The 21290-nt window shown below is 49.1% G+C and overlaps 1 protein-coding gene across 1 annotated transcript; it reads right to left on the bottom strand.

Annotated features, from left to right (window-relative positions):
- Nucleotides 1-1151: 1151 nt before the first annotated feature.
- Nucleotides 1152-21270, bottom strand: ncoa4 (nuclear receptor coactivator 4). The gene is made up of 11 exons (XM_056410814.1): nt 21122-21270; nt 19515-19626; nt 17283-17423; nt 14283-14362; nt 14045-14153; nt 13321-13371; nt 4745-4867; nt 3965-4660; nt 3528-3737; nt 2989-3081; nt 1152-2120 (listed from the first exon to the last, which is right to left on the bottom strand). Exons 1-11 carry the CDS (start codon nt 21157-21159, stop codon nt 2115-2117), a joined length of 1659 nt encoding a protein of 552 aa, XP_056266789.1. The 5' UTR covers nt 21160-21270; the 3' UTR covers nt 1152-2114.
- Nucleotides 21271-21290: the final 20 nt, after the last annotated feature.

Below are 21290 nucleotides of genomic sequence, written 5' to 3'. Positions count from 1 at the left end.
GAATATGATTTTATTAAACTATTAGGAAGATAGAAATAAATAAAGATGAAATTCAAAATGTACATATATTAATATATTAACATAAATATGTACAATTTATAAAGATATAAATGCATAAAGGATATAACATATACAGATATAAATATATAAAGATATACAATATATATATATACATATTTAAAGAAATAAATATATGTACTAAATATAAATATATAATAATATTAGATGAAAGATGTTTATTTTGGGTGAATTATGGTCTAAAGTGATGAAGATGATGATGATGGAGGACACACTCAAACACACACGTGCACACTCACTCAAATATCCAAGCTCACACAAACGCACACACTTGCATACAGACACACGCACGCGCGCAGGCACATACGCGCACACACACACACGCACCCACACACCGTGCTGCTCGGGTCCCCGGGGACCAAACACTCACAGAGAACCCGGGATTGCGCGCGTCTCTTCGGCCTCCGTCGCTTCTCTTGCCGGAGCTCCCGTCACATCTCCGCCGCTAGCAGCGGCAGCTAGTCGGCTAGCAACCGAGCGGCAGGTCGCGGCATGAGAGCGGCAGGTCGCCTAGCAGAGCGGATGGACGCAGCGGTGTGGAGGCGGCACGCGGCGGAGCGACCGAGTCCCTCCAGCCAATGATTGGTGGAGAGGCTGCGCAGCCTGACGCTGCATCGAGTCTGATTGGCTGGCTGAAGAACCGCAAACTGCCGCTTCTCGTTGTGAAGTGTCGCGAGACTAGTACACCCTGCATCTGAGGGACATATGTATATCAATATAAATACACACATATATATGTATATACACATACATATGAGGTATATATAAATATGAGGTCAGTGTAATCTGAATAAGAAGCGTTTACGAACACTTTAAAACACATTAAAGTGCCCCGTGAGCCCCATGAACACGCGTGTGTGATGGAGACCGTGTGTGTGTGTGTTCAGGACCAACAACGTGGAGCTACACGTCTCCTCATAAACATGACAGACGTCATCCGCTGCAGCATTGTAGGTGTACCGACGTGAGTCACCAGCAGGGGGCGCGCCCTGCCTCGGTCCCAAACACACCACGTTCCAGAAGGAAATCCCTTCAGGTAAAGTTATGGTTTCAGAGTGACGTCACAGACACACTGATGTCAGAATGTTTTATTATTGTACGGTATTGATGACATCACAGCTACATATGTTTAGCCCCACCCCAAAATGTTTAGAGCAATAAAAAGCACCAATCACTGCTGACTGCAGTCATGTGACCTGACAGGCTGCAGCATGCTTACCCCAGAGGCATTCTGGGTAACATAGCTACTTGATGGTGCCTTCTGCCCTGAACTCGTCTTGGAGGGGGGGGGTGACTCCACCAGGCCTCAGTCAGAGGGGCCAGGACTGCCTCCCAGACTCAGCTCAGGGTACAGAATAGACACAAAGGGTGTTCAAATAATAACATGTCGCCTAATTGAATTGATAAAAAGCAGAAAGCATCTGTTAATAAATCTATCGATACAGCTACTAATAAACGTATTGATTGACTGAGTTATTAATATCATTCATGAAGTTAGTCAGGAAGAGGAAACACGACTGAGCATGTGCAGAGCGCCGTTCCACACAAGAGAAGAAGAGGAGCATTCACCCCGTTAAAGAAACCCAGCCAATCATAAAACAGGTTAGTTTGAGTCAAGGCCAAGTTAACTCCGCCCCTTCCGGTCTGATCCTCTGACCAATGCATTGTGGGTAATTATTCTGATTATTATGGAACATTTGGTCAAATTAAAATCCCAAATCAATAATCAGAGGCATCAGGTAACACAGCAAGAGATGAATGTGAAAAATGCAAATCAATAACTGAGTCGATCGAGACTGAAACGATTCCATGTGAAGCTGAACAAGGATCAATAGATGACGAGGCGATCAGAAGATCACATCGTCATGGAGACAACACGAGTGGAAGGCGGAATCAAAGTATTGATCACGGAGCTCTGGATCCTGATTGGAGGAGAGCGCGGTGATGTCACGGAGGTGATGGTTGAGGTTGTGCAGCCTTAGTGACTCCAAGAGGAAGCATCCTCTTCATCACCACCACCATCCTCTTCATCACCATCACATCTGGAAGAAAAACAGAATGAAACTAAAGAAACACGACCCCCAAACTAAGGCCTCGGACCCCCAAACTAAGGCCTCTGGACCCCCAAACTAAGGCCTCGGACCCCCAAACGAAGGCCTCTGGACCCCCAAACGAAGGCCTCTGGACCCCCAAACGAAGGCCTCTGGACCCCCAAATTAAGGCCTCTGGACCCCCAAACTAAGGCCTCGGACCCCCAAACAAAGGCCTCGGACCCCCAAACAAAGGCCTCGGACCCCCAAACGAAGGCCTCGGACCCCCAAACGAAGGCCTCGGACCCCAAACAAGGCCTCGGACCCCAAACGAAGGCCTCTGGACCCCAAACGAAGGCCTCTGGACCCCCAAACTAAGGCCTCTGGACCCCCAAACTAAGGCCTCTGGACCCCAAACTAAGGCCTCTGGACCCCCAAACTAAAACCTCTGGACCCCAAACTAAGGCCTCTGGACCCCAAACTAAGGCCTCTGGACCCCAAACTAAGGCCTCTGGACCCCAAACTAAGGCCTCTGGACCCCAAACTAAGGCCTCGGACCCCAAACTAAGGCCTCTGGACCCCCAAACTAAGGCCTCTGGAGCCCCAAACTAAGGCCTCTGGACCCCCAAACTAAGGCCTCTGGACCCCCAAACTAAGGCCTCTGGACCCCCAAACTAAGGCCTCTGGACCCCCAAACTAAGGCCTCTGGAGCCCCAAACGAAGGCCTCTGGACCCCCAAACGAAGGCCTCTGGACCCCAAACGAAGGCCTCTGGAGCCCCAAACTAAGGCCTCTGGACCCCCAAACTAAGGCCTCTGGACCCCCAAACTAAGGCCTCTGGACCCCCAAACTAAGGCCTCTGGACCCCCAGGTGGACTCACCTGTTCTGCAGGTCTGTGCAGCCACTTGTCGTTGTCCCCGCCCACTTTCATGCAGGAGAACAGGTCGCAGACGGAGGGCAGCGCCAGGCGCTCCTGTGACAGAGAGACAAGTTCATGACATCACATCACATCACATAACATGCCATCACATGACATTAGATGACATGACATCACATGACATGACATCACATGACATTACATCACATGACATTAGATGACATTACATCACATGACATCACATGACATCACATGACACCACATGACATCACATCACATGTCCTTTAGCAGACGCTTTTATCCAAAGCGACTTACAATAAGTGCATTTCAACCTAGAGTACAAACTAAGAACAACAAGAATACAGGAAGTAACATTTCCTCAACATAGTCGAACAACAAAAGTACCATAATAAGAGATATTTAAGAGCCACTGAAGTGCAAATCTGTGTTTTAATCCAGAGTTCAGAGGTCAACGAGCAAACACACTGTCAACACTCTGCTGGTCTCTGCTGGTCTCTACTGGTCTCTGCTGGTCCTGTTACCTGAGCCTGGCTCTTCTTCTTCTTCAGCAGCCATTTGTCCTCCTCCTCAGCTGGCTGGGCCTGACCTCCTGACCCCAGAGTCTTCCTTGGGAGCACCCAGAGATCTGGATCCAGAGGGCCTTGGAACAGAGACCAGATCTTGGACTTGTCCCCCTCAGGAGCCCCCCAGGTCCTGGGGGGGTGGAGCCAGGCCTGCAGGATGGCCTGGACCTGAGGAAACACGTCACCTTCATTGAGCCCACTCCAAAGCCTCGGACAACAACAGAACCGCCACCGGACTTCAGCCGGGCATCGGACCGCCGAGCCCCTCAGCCGGTCCTCAGCCGGTCCTCAGCCGGTCCTCAGCCGGTCCTCAGCCGGTCCTCAGGCTACCCAGCGGACCCACCACGGAACGTACAGACAGGATTACTTTACAAGACAAGGAAGCTGACTGATACCTTCTGTTCCTGCTCTCTGCAGTGCAGGGTGGGCGGGGCGTCCTTGACAGGGGGCGGGGCCACAGAGACCCCGTTCTTGTCTCTCCCGTCCTGTTGGAGCAGCCAGAGGCTCAGAGCTTCTCTCCCGCAGTTCTCCTCACAGACGCAGGAGGAGAAGGAGGGGCAGACCTCGTTGGCCCTGCAGGTCTGCTGCACCGGCACCGCCTGCTGAAGCCACGCCTCCAGGGCCACCGGCGGGGTCACCGGCGGGGTCACCGGCGGGGTCACCGGCGGGGTCACCGGGGTCTTAAGGCACAGGAGCTGGCCCAGGTTCTCAATCTCCAGGGCCTTGGTCTCGGTCTGGCAGCAGGAGGAGCAGTCGGCGGGGGGGCGGCTCGGACCCATGAGCCAGGCACCTGTAGACCAGCCGTCCTGGAACGGCTTCAGAACCTGGCGCCACCGCTTGGCGTCCGACACGGCCTCCATGGCAGCCGTGGGCGGGGTGATGAGCCAGTCGCTCAGCTCCTCCTCCTCCTCCTTAGAAGAGACGGTGAACTCTGATTCGTCGATCTTCTCAATGGAGAAGGAGGAGCTACAGCTGCTGTCGGTCCGCTCCCTGCAGGCGGGGCTCTGGTCCTTGAGAAGCCACGCCTCCAGGTCATAGATCTGACCCCAGGCCTGCAGAAAGTCCTCCGAGGCCGAGCCGGGACAGGAAGTCTGACGACACAGGAAGCCAACGCATCAAACACCACAGACTCCAACTGGGAGGCGGAGCTTCAGAACATAAGAGTCGTCTCTCACCTCGCTGTCATCGTAAGCCATCAGCCAATCCTGAAGGTTCTTGCTGGCCTGGTAACCAATAGGAGCGCTGCGTGATGGAGGCGGGCCCATCAGCCAACCTCTCAGAGACTCAGACTCCATCTTCTGAGGAGAATGACTTCAAGTTGTAGTTACACTGAGAGGGACCCACACACACCAACTGAGTACTCAAGTGTGATTATATACATACATACACATACATATATATATCAGTGGCGGGCCGTGGGCCTGGGCCTTCAGTGAGGTCCTACACAGTCCCACCCGAATTAATCCACCTCTTATTCCTCTCATTATGATGCCATGGCTGTAGACCAGGGCTGCTCAATACGTCGATCGCGGCGTAGTATTGGTAGATCGCATGACATTAAAAACAATTGGCCCGCCCCCGTCATTTTCTCTATAGCACGTCTTTGTTCATTTATTAAACTAAACAGCCGTCTGATGTTGATCGTATCTACACAACAGCATGTCATTTCTCTCGGCTCTCCGTCTCGCGCGTTGCAGAATGCGCGCATCGGGACGGAGAAAAAGAAGAAAAGAAAGTCACTTGCACTCGTTTGTTCACTAAACAGGGCATTGTCGCACCCAAAGCAGATTTCAAGTATATGCTCGACCAAATCGACATCTTCTCCTCCTTCCGCCATGTGGGTTGAAAAAACAGCTTTGTAGTCCGCGAATTAATTCCTTTATCAAATTCAGTTTCCTAGTTCTGAGATTCTGCATCTACCTGCCCATAGACCCCGCCTCTCAATATTGGTAATCCAATCAAAAGACGTGCAACACTCCGCCTGCTAGCTGGCTCCTGTGCCGGTTCCGGGGCCTTCTAGAAGGCCTAGAGGAGCCAACTCTAAAGCTGATTGGTTGACACAACATTGTCATTCCCATTCACTTGAAGCTACCAGCGCCCGCAATGTTGATTCTGAAGGCCTAAGGGCAGATGTTAGCCCCCTGGCAACACACGATGGCTGAATATGATTGGATAAAAGATCTAACATACAGACCAGCCCTCCAAATCTCAACCTGGCGCTGGCAGCAGCGCAACCAAGAGGAACGCTATGAAATTAAGAGAATAACTCTTACTCTGGGAAATAATTGAATACATATTTGTGGGACAATATATATTCTGATGATGTTTAGGCCAGCAGAGAAGGCCTTGCTGGCCCTGACGGCCCACCACTGATATACATACACTACCGTTCAAAAGTTTGGGATCACTTAGAAATGTCCTTATTTTTCAAAGAAAAGCATTGTTTTTTTCAATGAAGATAACATTAAATCAATCATAAATACCCTCTCTACATTGTTAATGTGGTAAATGACTATTCTAGGTGGAAACGTCTGGTTTCTAATGAAATATCTCCAGAGGTGTATAGAGGCCCTTTTCATCATCACTCCAGTGTTCTCATGGTACATTGTGTTATCGCCTTAGAAGACTAATGGATGATTAGAAAACCCTTGAAAACCCTTGTGCAATTATGTTAGCACAGCTGAAAACTGTTTTTCTGATTAGAGAAGCTATAAAACTGGCCTTCCTTTGAGCTAGTTGATTATCTGGAGCATCACATTTGTGGGTTCGATAACTCTCAAAATGGCCAGAAAAAAAGAAGTTTCCTGTGAAACTCGCCAGTCTATTCTTGTTCTTAGAAATGAAGGCTATTCCATGCGAGAAATTGCAAAGAAACTGAAAATGTCCTCCAGCGGTGTGTACTACTCCCTTCAGAGAACAGCACAAACGGGCTCTAACCAGAGCAGAAAGAGAAGTGGGAGGCCCGGTGCACAACTCAGCAAGAAGACAAGTACATTAGAGTCTCTAGTTTGAGAAATAGACGCCTCACAGGTCCTCAACTGGCAGCTTCTTTAAATGGTACCAAAAGCGCCAGTGTCAACGTCGACAGTGAAGAGGCGACTCCGGGATGCTGGCCTTCTAGGCAGAGTGGCAAAGAAAAAGCCATATCTGAGACTGGCCAATAAAAGAAAAGATTGGTATGGGCAAAAGAACACAGGCATTGGACAGAGGAAGATTGGAAAAAGGTGTTCTGGACAGATGAATCCAAGTTTGAGGTGTTTGGATCACACAGAAGAACATTTGTGAGACGAGAACAGGTGAAAAGATGCTGGAAGAGTGCCTGACACCATCTGTCAAGCATGGTGGAGGTCATGTGATGGTCTGGGGCTGCTTTGGTGCTGGGAAAGTGGGAGGTACCAGGTAAAGGATTTTAAATAAGGAAGGCTATCACTCCATTTGGCAACGCCATGCCATACCCTGTGGGCAGCGCTTGATTGGAGCCAATGTCCTCCTCCAACAGGACAATGACCCAAAGCACACCTCCACATTGTGAAGAACTCTTGAGGGAAGAAGCAGGCAGCTTGCTGTCTGTAATGGAGTGGCCAGTCACCAGATCTCAACCATTGAGCTGTTGTGGGAGCAGCTTGACCGTATGGTCCTCAAGAAGTGCCCATCAAGCCAATCCAACTGGTGGAGGGGCTTCAGGAAGCGTGGGGTGACATTTCAACAGATTACCTCAACTAATTAACAGCTAGAATGACAAAGGTCTGCAATGCTGGAATTGCTGCAAAAGGAGCATTCTTTGACGAAAGCAAAGTTTGAAGAAAAAAATGAATACTTCAAATACAAATCATTATTTCTAACCTCGTCAATGTCTTGACTATATTTTCTATACATTTTGCAACTCATTTGATAAATAACAGTGTGAGTTTTCATGGAAAACACAAAATTTTGAACGGTAGTGTACATATCAGTGGCGGTGCGTCCATCGAGGGCGCTAGGGCGCCGCCCCTCTTAAAATTTTGAGATGAAAAAACAAAACAAAAAAACATCCTGTCAAAAACATTATATGCCAAATCATTTAAAGAGTAAATATACCGTGTTGACGCGCTACATGTGTGTGGGAGACCGTCAGCCTGTCAACAACCACTTAAGTTAATGTGAAAAAATATAATATATCGCCACTCATCCTCACGGAGAGGAGCCCCGCCCCCTTTACGGGACACCGGCCAAACGTGTGTGCGGCAGCGAGCAAACATTTCAGTCGTTTCGGCAAGGACGGCTTCTCATTGGAGGATGAAACGTGAATCTTGGACCACAAAAATGTGCGCTCATTGGCTAATGACATCGTTTTATTATTTCACGTGACTGGACTATTCGGCCAATCAGAGACCGGTATCGTTCCCTCAGCCAGAGCGCTCCACAGAGCTACGGGAGCAGGTAGCTAACGGAGCTGTTAGCTGGAGCTCAGTGAGTAATGCTGTTTAGTTTCCCCTGTCTGTTGTTCCAAAGGGACTGAAACTCTCTGGACTACAACGGGGGGAGGGGCCTAAAGAGCTGCAGACAAGTGTGAAGCACGGATGTTAACGCAGCATCTAGCTAACAGCATGGAGCTAACTCGCTAAGAGCATGAAGCTACTAGCTAACAGCATGGAGCTAACTAGCTAACAGCATGGAGCTAACTCGCTAAGAGCATGAAGCTACTAGCTAACAGCATGGAGCTAACTCGCTAACAGCATGAAGCTAACGAGCATGGAGCTAACGAGCTAACAGCATGAAGCTAACAGCATGAAGCTAACGAGCTAACAGCATGAAGCTAACCCTGTCTGCAGACCGAACTGCATCGAAACACAAGGAAGAAGTTGTGAAACAGACACATTCCCTCAGAATGATGGAGGCTGATTACAGACATGATGACTTTAACCAGAGAGTTATGGAGACTTTAGAGAGGAGCGACTCTACAGGAGAGGCTCTGTCCCCATGGAACATGTGATCTGACTCTACTCTGTCCCCATGGAACATGTGATCTGACTCTACTCTGTCCCCATGGAACATGTGATCTGACTCTACTCTGTCCCCATGGATCATGTGATCTGACTCTACTCTGTCCCCATGGAACATGTGATCTGACTCTCTGTCCCCCATGGAACATGTGATCTGACTCTACTCTGTCCCCATGGAACATGTGATCTGACTCTACTCTGTCCCCATGGAACATGTGATCTGACTCTACTCTGTCCCCATGGAACATGTGATCTGACTCTACTCTGTCCCCATGGAACATGTGATCTGACTCTACTCTGTCCCCATGGAACATGTGATCTGACTCTACTCTGTCCCCATGGAACATGTGATCTGACTCTACTCTGTCCCCATGGAACATGTGATCTGACTCTACTCTGTCCCCATGGAACATGTGATCTGACTCTACTCTGTCCCCATGGAACATGTGATCTGACTCTACTCTGTCCCCATGGAACATGTGATCTGACTCTACTCTGTCCCCATGGAACATGTGATCTGACTCTACTCTGTCCCCATGGAACATGTGATCTGACTCTCTCTGTCCCCATGGAACATGTGATCTGACTCTACTCTGTCCCCATGGAACATGTGATCTGACTCTACTCTGTCCCCATGGAACATGTGATCTGACTCTACTCTGTCCCCATGGAACATGTGATCTGACTCTACTCTGTCCCCATGGAACATGTGATCTGACTACTCTGTCCCCATGGAACATGTGATCTGACTCTACTCTGTCCCCATGGAACATGTGATCTGACTCTACTCTGTCCCCATGGAACATGTGATCTGACTCTCTCTGTCCCCATGGAACATGTGATCTGACTCTACTCTGTCCCCATGGAACATGTGATCTGACTCTACTCTGTCCCCATGGAACATGTGATCTGACTCTACTCTGTCCCATGGAACATGTGATCTGACTCTACTCTGTCCCCATGGAACATGTGATCTGACTCTACTCTGTCCCCATGGAACATGTGATCTGACTCTCTGTCCCCATGGAACATGTGATCTGACTCTACTCTGTCCCCATGGAACATGTGATCTGACTCTACTCTGTCCCCATGGAACATGTGATCTGACTCTACTCTGTCCCCATGGAACATGTGATCTGACTCTACTCTGTCCCCATGGAACATGTGATCTGACTCTACTCTGTCCCCATGGAACATGTGATCTGACTCTACTCTGTCCCCATGGAACATGTGATCTGACTCTACTCTGTCCCCATGGAACATGTGATCTGACTCTACTCTGTCCCCATGGAACATGTGATCTGACTCTACTCTGTCCCCATGGAACATGTGATCTGACTCTACTCTGTCCCCATGGAACATGTGATCTGACTCTACTCTGTCCCCATGGAACATGTGATCTGACTCTACTCTGTCCCCATGGAACATGTGATCTGACTCTACTCTGTCCCCATGGAACATGTGATCTGACTCTACTCTGTCCCCATGGAACATGTGATCTGACTCTACTCTGTCCCCATGGAACATGTGATCTGACTCTACTCTGTCCCCATGGAACATGTGATCTGACTCTACTCTGTCCCCATGGAACATGTGATCTGACTCTACTCTGTCCCCATGGAACATGTGATCTGACTCTACTGTCCCCATGGAACATGTGATCTGACTCTACTCTGTCCCCATGGAACATGTGATCTGACTCTACTCTGTCCCCATGGAACATGTGATCTGACTCTACTCTGTCCCCATGGAACATGTGATCTGACTCTACTCTGTCCCCATGGAACATGTGATCTGACTCTACTCTGTCCCCATGGAACATGTGATCTGACTCTACTCTGTCCCCATGGAACATGTGATCTGACTCTACTCTGTCCCCATGGAACATGTGATCTGACTCTACTCTGTCCCCATGGAACATGTGATCTGACTCTACTCTGTCCCCATGGAACATGTGATCTGACTCTACTCTGTCCCCATGGAACATGTGATCTGACTCTACTCTGTCCCCATGGAACATGTGATCTGACTCTACTCTGTCCCCATGGAACATGTGATCTGACTCTACTCTGTCCCCATGGAACATGTGATCTGACTCTACTCTGTCCCCATGGAACATGTGATCTGACTCTACTCTGTCCCCATGGAACATGTGATCTGACTCTACTCTGTCCCCATGGAACATGTGATCTGACTCTACTCTGTCCCCATGGAACATGTGATCTGACTCTACTCTGTCCCCATGGAACATGTGATCTGACTCTACTGTCCCCATGGAACATGTGATCTGACTCTACTCTGTCCCCATGGAACATGTGATCTGACTCTACTCTGTCCCCATGGAACATGTGATCTGACTCTACTCTGTCCCCATGGAACATGTGATCTGACTCTACTCTGTCCCCATGGAACATGTGATCTGACTCTACTCTGTCCCCATGGAACATGTGATCTGACTCTACTCTGTCCCCATGGAACATGTGATCTGACTCTACTCTGTCCCCATGGAACATGTGATCTGACTACTCTGTCCCCATGGAACATGTGATCTGACTCTACTCTGTCCCCATGGAACATGTGATCTGACTCTACTGTCCCCATGGAACATGTGATCTGACTCTACTCTGTCCCCATGGAACATGTGATCTGACTCTACTCTGTCCCCATGGAACATGTGATCTGACTCTACTCTGTCCCCATGGAACATGTGATCTGACTCTACTCTGTCCCCATGGAACATGTGATCTGACTACTCTGTCCCCATGGAACATGTGATCTGACTCTACTCTGTCCCCATGGAGCATGTGATCTGACTCTACTCTGTCCCCATGGAACATGTGATCTGACTCTACTCTGTCCCCATGGAACATGTGATCTGACTCTACTCTGTCCCCATGGAACATGTGATCTGACTCTACTCTGTCCCCATGGAACATGTGATCTGACTCTACTCTGTCCCCATGGAACATGTGATCTGACTCTACTCTGTCCCCATGGAACATGTGATCTGACTACTCTGTCCCCATGGAACATGTGATCTGACTCTACTCTGTCCCCATGGAACATGTGATCTGACTCTACTCTGTCCCCATGGAACATGTGATCTGACTCTACTCTGTCCCCATGGAACATGTGATCTGACTCTACTCTGTCCCCATGTAACATGTGATCTGACTCTACTCTGTCCCCATGTAACATGTGATCTGACTCTACTCTGTCCCCATGTAACATGTGATCTGACTCTACTCTGTCCCCATGTAACATGTGATCTGACTCTACTCTGTCCCCATGGAACATGTGATCTGACTCTACTCTGTCCCCATGGAACATGTGATCTGACTCTACTCTGTCCCCATGGAACATGTGATCTGACTCTACTCTGTCCCCATGGAACATGTGATCTGACTCTACTCTGTCCCCATGGAACATGTGATCTGACTCTACTCTGTCCCCATGGAACATGTGATCTGACTCTACTCTGTCCCCATGGAACATGTGATCTGACTCTACTCTGTCCCCATGGAACATGTGATCTGACTCTACTCTGTCCCCATGGAACATGTGATCTGACTCTACTGTCCCCATGGAACATGTAATCTGACTCTACTCTGTCCCCATGGAACATGTGATCTGACTCTACTGTCCCCATGGAACATGTGATCTGACTCTACTGTCCCCATGGAACATGTGATCTGACTCTACTGTCCCCATGGAACATGTGATCTGACTCTACTCTGTCCCCATGGAACATGTGATCTGACTCTACTCTGTCCCCATGGAACATGTGATCTGACTCTACTCTGTCCCCATGGAACATGTGATCTGACTCTACTCTGTCCCCATGGAACATGTGATCTGACTCTACTCTGTCCCCATGGAACATGTGATCTGACTCTACTGTCCCCATGGAACATGTGATCTGACTCTACTGTCCCCATGGAACATGTGATCTGACTCTACTCTGTCCCCATGGAACATGTGATCTGACTCTACTCTGTCCCCATGGAACATGTGATCTGACTCTACTCTGTCCCCATGGAACATGTGATCTGACTCTACTCTGTCCCCATGGAACATGTGATCTGACTCTACTCTGTCCCCATGTAACATGTGATCTGACTCTACTCTGTCCCCATGTAACATGTGATCTGACTCTACTCTGTCCCCATGTAACATGTGATCTGACTCTACTCTGTCCCCATGTAACATGTGATCTGACTCTACTCTGTCCCCATGTAACATGTGATCTCTCTGACTCTACTCTGTCCCCATGTAACATGTGATCTCTGACTCTACTCTGTCCCCATGTAACATGTGATCTCGGACTCTACTCTGTCCCCATGTAACATGTGATCTCGGACTCTACTCTGTCCCCATGGAACATGTGATCTGACTCTACTCTGTCCCCATGTAACATGTGATCTCTTTCTGACTCTTATTTTGCAAACCTCTGAAACTCAACCCAATGTTCCTTAAAGCTGCTCTGAACCGCTCATGTTAAAGTTACAGTGTGTTGAAAGTTGTTGTTGGACCGTGTTGAGCACGGTGTGTTCTTTAAATAAAGCTTTGTGTTCTATATTCTACTCAAAATCTCTTTTCTTCTCATTGTCGAGTGATATTTAAACTGCGCCCCCCCCCCCCCACCAAAAAAAATTTCACCAGCCGCCACTGATACATATATACATACATACACACATACATACATGCATACACACATACATATATACAAACAGACACATATATACCGTCTACCTGCTCGGTGCACTTACTTGTTTCTTGGAAGCTATTGGACAGTTCAGAGAGGACACGCCCTCCACCAGCTGCAAACAAGAAGTACAGAAAACACCTGATCATCATCGTGTCATAAGTAAAGAGGTGTTGTGAGGACACAAGGAGGACGTGAGGACCTGAGGACATGAGGACCAGAGGACACAAGGAGGACGTGAGGACACAAGGAGGACGTGAGGACATGAGGACGTGAGGACGTGAGGACATGAGGACACGAGGACGTGAGGACCAGAGGACATGAGGAGGACGTGAGGACATGAGGAGGACGTGAGGACCAGAGGACACGAAGACGTGAGGAGGACGTGAGGACACGAGGAGGACGTGAGGACCAGAGGACACAAGGACGTGAGGAGGACATGAGGACACGAGGACATGAGGACGTGAGGACATGAGGACACGAGGAGGATGTGAGGACGACATGAGGAGGACGTGAGGACGACATGAGGAGGACGTGAGGACACGAGGAGGACATGAGGACATGAGGAGAACGTGAGGACACGAGGAGGACATGAGGACGTGAGGACACAAGGAGGACATGAGGACACGAGGACATGAGGAGGACGTGAGGACACGAGGAGGACGTGAGGACATGAGGAGGATGTGAGGACATGAGGAGGATGTGAGGACATGAGGAGGATGTGAGGACGACATGAGGAGGACGTGAGGACACGAGGAGGACATGAGGAGGATGTGAGGACATGTTACCGGCGCCGTGACGCGGCCGTACGAGGTGATGGCGTGTCTCAGGGCGCGGCCGTCAGCCTGGAACTTCATCTCAGGACTTTCCTCAGGGGACAGACTCAGAGAGGACAACCTGCACACAGGAGGACCACCACCATCATCACCTTCATCACCTTCATCACCATCATCACCATCATCACCATCAACCATACCATCATCTTCATCTCTAACACAGATCCATGAGGATCAGAGGTGAACTTACTTCTCCAGGCAGCTCATCAGCTGGTTGTTGTTGTTGTTGTTGTGCAGCTGATGGGTGATCACATCAAACTGTCCTCGGAGCTGCAAAACAAAGACCAGTAAACACCAGAATACCAGCAGTAGAGCCCAGAAGAAACCACTAGAGCCCAGAGGAAACCACTAGAGTCCAGAGGATACCGGTCGAGCCCAGAGGAAACCACTAGAGCCTACCGGTCGAGCCCAGAGGAAACCACTAGAGCCCAGAGGAAACCACAAGAGCCCAGAGGAAACCACAAGAGCCCAGAGGAAACCACTAGAGCCCAGAGGAAACCACTAGAGCCCAGAGGAAACCAGTCGAGCCCAGAGGAAACCACTAGAGTCCAGTGTAACCATCGTAACCAGTATAACCAGTGTAACCAGTATAACCATAGTAACCAGTGTAACCATAGTAACCAGTGTAACCATAGTAACCAGTGTAACCATAGTAACCAGTGTAACCATAGTAACAAGCAGGCACGTGCACAGACATGTTGGGGGGCAGGTGCTCAAACCCAAAAAAAGGGCACCCAATGGCACAAAATAAAATTGTGCCAGAGTTGAAGCATTAGCAGCATTACACTGATGATGCAATACATCCTCCACCTGGTCTCCTCTGGCAGCTTACATGTTCTTTATGAATAAAGATGAATTATTATATAGCAACAACAGTACAAGTGTTCTGATTGGCTAATGGGTCGTCATGTCAGCCACGTATCGCCTCGCGCTGGTCTGATACGGATCCGTATTGCCCTCTTCGTCATTTTCAAATGAGCGCTATTGATAGACATCAACAGCCAAGAGCAGTGGTCCTCAAACTAAGGCCAGCGGGCGGATACGCCGCCTCCACATTTGGCCCTCTGAACAAGAGAGGCCTATGATTTTATTTCACTCTGGCCACGCAAATCCTAGACTAGCCCCTGTTGAAAAGAGCGAATAAGAACTCTCTCCTTTCTCTCTTTCTCTCTCCTCTCTATTCTCTAAACATAACTACAGAGCTATCAACTCTCACGGTTCGCCGTGTGACACGCTTTGCATGTTTTCACGCTCACGCCACACAACCAATATCTCACGGCAAAGAAATTCTGATTTTGGGCGGCGCGTTGGTTCCTTTTCAAACTCATGACGATAGATGGCGCATCTATAAACCTGTTCGCTGCATAGACATCCTATTTACCCCAAAGAGTCCCGGAGTCAGCAACAGAAGAAGATTTTCAAACAGACACAACGAGCAGAGACTACGGTGTGTTAAAGCAGGGCTCTCAAGTGTCACGCATTGAGTGTGACAGTCACGTATCGGTCTTACGTCACGCACTCGCGCCACACATCGTATTTCTCACGCTGAAAAAACTCGGCTATTTAATGTTTTAATGCCGCAGCGCGCCAACATGAGCCGCGCTGCCCTCTCCGTGGAGGAATCAAGCGCTCCCCTGGAGTTCTGCTGTGAGGAGCCACTTATCAGCCAATCAAAAAGACGAAATGGGCTACACAACAGCCAATCAGAAAAAACCCTGTATCTGTTGTATCTGGGTAAGATTTAATCCAACAACCAATGAAAATAAAGCATCCTGGATAGATATGTCACTCTTGCCTGTCTTCAAAACGTAAGAGCCCTGTTAATGACATGTGGTTCAATTTAGTTCTCACTCTCTTAAACTTTAAATCTTGAAATAATTCGTTGTGTTTGTGCGTGATTTTGTGTGGTGATGTAAACTCAGCTGTCATAAGGAGCAGCAGGAGAGCACCTTGTTAACCTCTTGGTATCCTGCATGCTCAAAACATCAGAGCATTGTTTGTTAATTCAATTCAGTGTATTTGTATAGCCCAATTTCACAAATTACAAATTTGTCTCGGAGTGCTTTACAATCTGTACACATTGACATCAACAGCCAAGAGCAGTGGTCCTCAAACTAAGGCCCGCGGGCCAGATACGGCCCGCCTCCACATTTGGCCCGGCCTTCTGAACAAGAGAGGCCTATGATGCCCACAGAGCATTTATCACTTTATTTACAGGCCTAGGAAAACGACCCTCTCAAAAAAAATTCCAAACAGCACTTTGAACAAGTAGCCTAAGATGTATTATAAAGAATTTTACATAAAGACAGGACATTTGTGCAATAGAATTAGGCATGTTTTTGTAAATGAGAGTAGAGTTATTAAAAAACATTTAAATTCTTTAAGGTAGCAAAGATGCCTCGTAAAAGACCTTTGCCAGGCCAGAATGCAGGGTACAACATGGGGACAACATGGGGACAACGCCACATTAATTCAAATTTCCTGATATTTGAGCCACCAACGTGTGTGGCCGCGTGCGCGGCAACATTTTGGTCACCCCCGACAAAATCTCACTCCAAGGTTTTTTGAAAAGTTGGCAGCTCTGTAACTAACGTCATTAAACAGCTGGACGAGGCTTTGAAATCACGGATTTCGTGAGTTTTTGTTTGTTTATTTTTGTAGGAACCGTCGGACCAGTTGTGACGTCATGTTTTCAGCAGCGCTAATGTTGTGGTTGATTTATCACAAAACAACGTCAGGGGACAAACACGTCATGACCTGTTTGTCTGGTGCTGCGCGTCAGAGGAGAAGGAGGTGCAGCCGCTTGGTGGCGCGAGGAGCACTGGGCGGAGGAGGAAGTGGAGGAGGGGGGGGGGCTCGTGAGCGCCGCGGAGCATGTCGGGGAGAAATTCTCACAAGAACTCAAATAAATGCCCCGTCGGATATTAAAACACATTTGGGGGATTTGATGACAGAGAGAGAAACTTTTATTCTTAAATACGGTTGAATGAAAAAAATGTGTCTCCAGCCAAAAGGGCACTTTACTCATCCAGGGCAAAGGGGAGGAGCTTGAGCACCACGAGGGCTCTATCTGTGCACGTGCCTGGTAACAAGTGTAACCATAGAAACCAGTATAACCATCGTAAAACAATTGTAACCAGTGTAACCAGTGTAACCATAGTAACAAGGGTAACCAGTGTAACCAGCTCACCCAGTGCAGCCGGTGCAGCTGCTGCTGCAGAGCTTCAGTCTTCACGTGTTCCAGAAGTTCGATTTCTCCGAGCAGCCAAACCTCTCGACAGCGGAGAGCCTCCTGCTGACGGCTCACACCGCTCTGGAGGTCAGCACGCACCTGGAGACAGACAGGTGAGACAGGTGAGAGACAGACAGGTGAGAGACAGACAGGTGAGACAGACAGGTGAGACAGACAGGTGAGACAGGTGAGAGACAGACAGGTGAAGACAGACAGGTGAGACAGACAGGTGAGACAGACAGGTGAGAGACAGACAGGTGAGACAGGTGAGAGACAGACAGGTGAGAGACAGACAGGTGAGAGACAGACAGGTGAGACAGGTGAGAGACAGACAGGTGAGACAGGTGAGAGACAGACAGGTGAGAGACAGACAGGTGAGACAGGTGAGAGACAGACAGGTGAGAGACAGACAGCAGAGTCCACAAGAGTCCACTAGACTACAGTAGAGTCCACGAGACTACAGTAGAGTCCACAAGAGTCCACTAGACTACAGCAGAGTCCACTAGACTACAGCAGAGTCCACAAGAGTCCACTAGACTACAGCAGAGTCCACAAGACTACAGTAGAGTCCACAAGAGTCCACTAGACTACAGTAGAGTCCACTAGACTACAGTAGAGTCCACAAGACTACAGTAGAGTCCACAAGACTACAGCAGAGTCCACTAGACTACAGTAGAGTCCACAAGACTACAGCAGAGTCCACGAGACTACAGTAGAGTCCACAAGAGTCCACTAGACTACAGTAGAGTCCACAAGACTACAGCAGAGTCCAGAGTCCACAAGAGTCCACAAGACTACAGTAGAGTCCACTAGACTACAGCAGAGTCCACTAGACTACAGCAGAGTCCACTAGACTACAGCAGAGTCCACTAGACTACAGCAGAGTCCACTAGACTACAGCAGAGTCCAAAAGAGTCCACTAGACTACAGCAGAGTCCACTAGACTACAGCAGAGTCCACAAGACTACAGTAGAGTCCACAAGACTACAGTAGAGTCCACAAGACTACAGTAGAGTCCACTAGACTACAGCAGAGTCCACAAGACTACAGTAGAGTCCACAAGACTACAGCAGAGTCCACTAGACTACAGTAGAGTCCACAAGAGTCCACTAGACTACAGTAGAGTCCACAAGACTACAGCAGAGTCCACTAGACTACAGTAGAGTCCACAAGACTACAGTGATGTCCAAAAGAGTCCACTAGACTACAGTCGAGTCCACAAGACTACAGCAGAGTCCAAAAGAGTCCACTAGACTACAGTAGAGTCCAAAAGAGTCCACTAGACTACAGTAGAGTCCACAAAAGTCCACTAGACTACAGCAGAGTCCAAAAGAGTCCACTAGACTACAGTAGAGTCCACAAGACTACAGTGATGTCCAAAAGAGTCCACTAGACTACAGTAGAGTCCACAAGACTACAGCAGAGTCCAAAAGAGTCCACTAGACTACAGTAGAGTCCACAAGAGTCCACTAGACTACAGTAGAGTCCACTAGACTACAGCAGAGTCCACAAGAGTCCACTAGACTACAGTAGAGTCCACAAGACTACAGTAGAGTCCACAAGACTACAGCAGAGTCCACAAGAGTCCACTAGACTACAGTAGAGTCCACTAGACTACAGCAGAGTCCACAAGAGTCCACTAGACTACAGTAGAGTCCACAAGACTACAGCAGAGTCCAAAAGAGTCCACTAGACTACAGTAGAGTCCACAAGAGTCCACTAGACTACAGTAGAGTCCACTAGACTACAGTAGAGTCCACTAGACTACAGTAGAGTCCACAAGACTACAGCAGAGTCCACTAGACTACAGTAGAGTCCACAAGAGTCCACAAGACTACAGTAGAGTCCACAAGACTACAGCAGAGTCCACAAGAGTCCACTAGACTACAGTAGAGTCCACTAGACTACAGCAGAGTCCACAAGAGTCCACTAGACTACAGTAGAGTCCAAAAGAGTCCACTAGACTACAGCAGAGTCCACAAGACTACAATAGAGTCCACTAGACTACAGCAGAGTCCACAAGAGTCCACTAGACTACAGTAGAGTCCACAAGAGTCCACTAGACTCAGTGAAATGAACTCAACTCTTTTATATGTTCTCACAGAGGAAGAGAAAGAGGAGGGGGAGGAGGAAGAGAAAGATGAAAGGGGGGAGAGAAAGATGAAGGGGGATGAAGAGGAGGGTCCTGACCTCTCTGGTGTTTTCCCTCAGCTGCTTCTCGGCCTTCATCACGGAGCTGATGGCGTCCTCCAGCTGATCCAGGGCCAGCCGGCACTGCTGCAGCCCGCCGGCTGCCTCCATCCTGTAGGGGACCAGCGTCAACACAGGTCCCAGTGGACCCAGCTTAAGGTCCCAGTGGACCCACCAGGTCCCGGGTGTTGGTGGGTCCTGACTGATGACCAGTGAGTCAGATGCGTCATGGTGGTTCTACTATTGTGGTCAGACTGACTCACTGACTCCAGATCAGTGCTGAGCCACCGCTGCTTTGTGCTGTGATTGGTCAGAAGGCTCCACTGGGATTAAGCCAGTCACCAGCAGCTATTCTGAGCCCCAGCTGGACACCACACACACACACGTTGGTGGAGGGGCATGGCATTGGTGGTATGTGGGCGTGGCCTATAGGCTCCATCAGCTGACTATCAGCTGTAAACAGCCAGCTGATAGGAGCCTCACTCTGACCTTTGACTGACAGAATCTCTGTTTACACACACACACACGTATGCATGTTGTCCTCGTTTCATATTTCTCTGGATATTGAGCTGGATTCAAAGGATGTATTTTATACTTCAGCACCAACTCTAGAACATGTACACATCTTAACTGACTCAAAGTATGACAAACAAATACTTATTGGTTGTGTCATTCTCTCCATTCTTTAGCAGAAGTACTCAAGACAGCAACAACGACTTCCTCTCTGATCGGAGGACTTACATCAACTGATGTTTCTGAAAATACACGTGACCAGGTCACGTGACCAAAGCACATGACCAGATCACGTGACCAGAGCATGTGACCAGGTCACATATACACACAGTTACAGGTACATATACACACAGACACAGGTACATATACACACATGTACATATACACACAGTCACATGTACACATACACACACATGTACATATACGCACATGTACATGTACATATACATATACACAGGTACACTGTGCGCAGAACAGGGCGCATGAAGAGCCGGACCGGCTGTTACTGGGTTAATCTCCTCAGAGGAACGCGCCGCCATCACGGCCGGTCGGCCCGCACGTACACACACACGCGCGGCTCCTTATCGCGCACAGCTGGTCGCAGCTGATAGCTTCCGGCTCGCGGCGGACCCGCGGCCCGGTCTGATGGCCCCCCGTCCAGCTTCTAGTGAACCCGGTGCACGTCTCCTCTTGGTACCGAACCGTCGGTACCAGTGACGTGTGTACAGATGTAGAACATGACGTCACGTTCCAGCCGACTGAGCCGAGCTCCAGAGGGTTGAGTGACGCGTGTCCATGGTGAACACCACCGGGCCCCAGGTGAGACCCCCACAGACCGCTATCCGGACAATGTGAGGGTCTCTGGAGAACTCAGGCTCCCCTGAACACGTGACCATGAAACCTTGCGACGCGATGATTCGGGCCTCGTAAAGACGCGCGTTCAGGTTATGAATGCGTTTCTGTGACGCATCACGAGGTATTATACTTTGTTATTAACACCAGCTGGAGGTCAGCGCGTGTTTTTAGCTCGAGGAGCTAAAGTTAGCCTAACTGACACTTCCGGGTTAAAGGAGCCGTTTAGCGGGTAAACTCACCGCGAGCCGTTGGTCTGGACCCGCAGCTTCGACGTCATCGCCTCGAGGAGTCTGTAGAGTGTACCGCCGGCCACTAGAGGTTTCTTCAGAGTCTGCTGTGTGTGCGCGAGGAGACGGAGAGCTTAGCGCGTGTGTTTCCCTCGAGCTGCGGTCCAAGTCACCACCACGT

The sequence above is a fragment of the Pseudoliparis swirei genome, unplaced genomic scaffold (assembly GCF_029220125.1).
Source record: "Pseudoliparis swirei isolate HS2019 ecotype Mariana Trench unplaced genomic scaffold, NWPU_hadal_v1 hadal_27, whole genome shotgun sequence".
Classification (NCBI taxonomy): domain Eukaryota; kingdom Metazoa; phylum Chordata; class Actinopteri; order Perciformes; family Liparidae; genus Pseudoliparis; species Pseudoliparis swirei.
The sequence above is the reverse complement of the archived record's forward strand: the minus strand, read 5'-3'. Positions and strand labels throughout refer to the sequence as shown.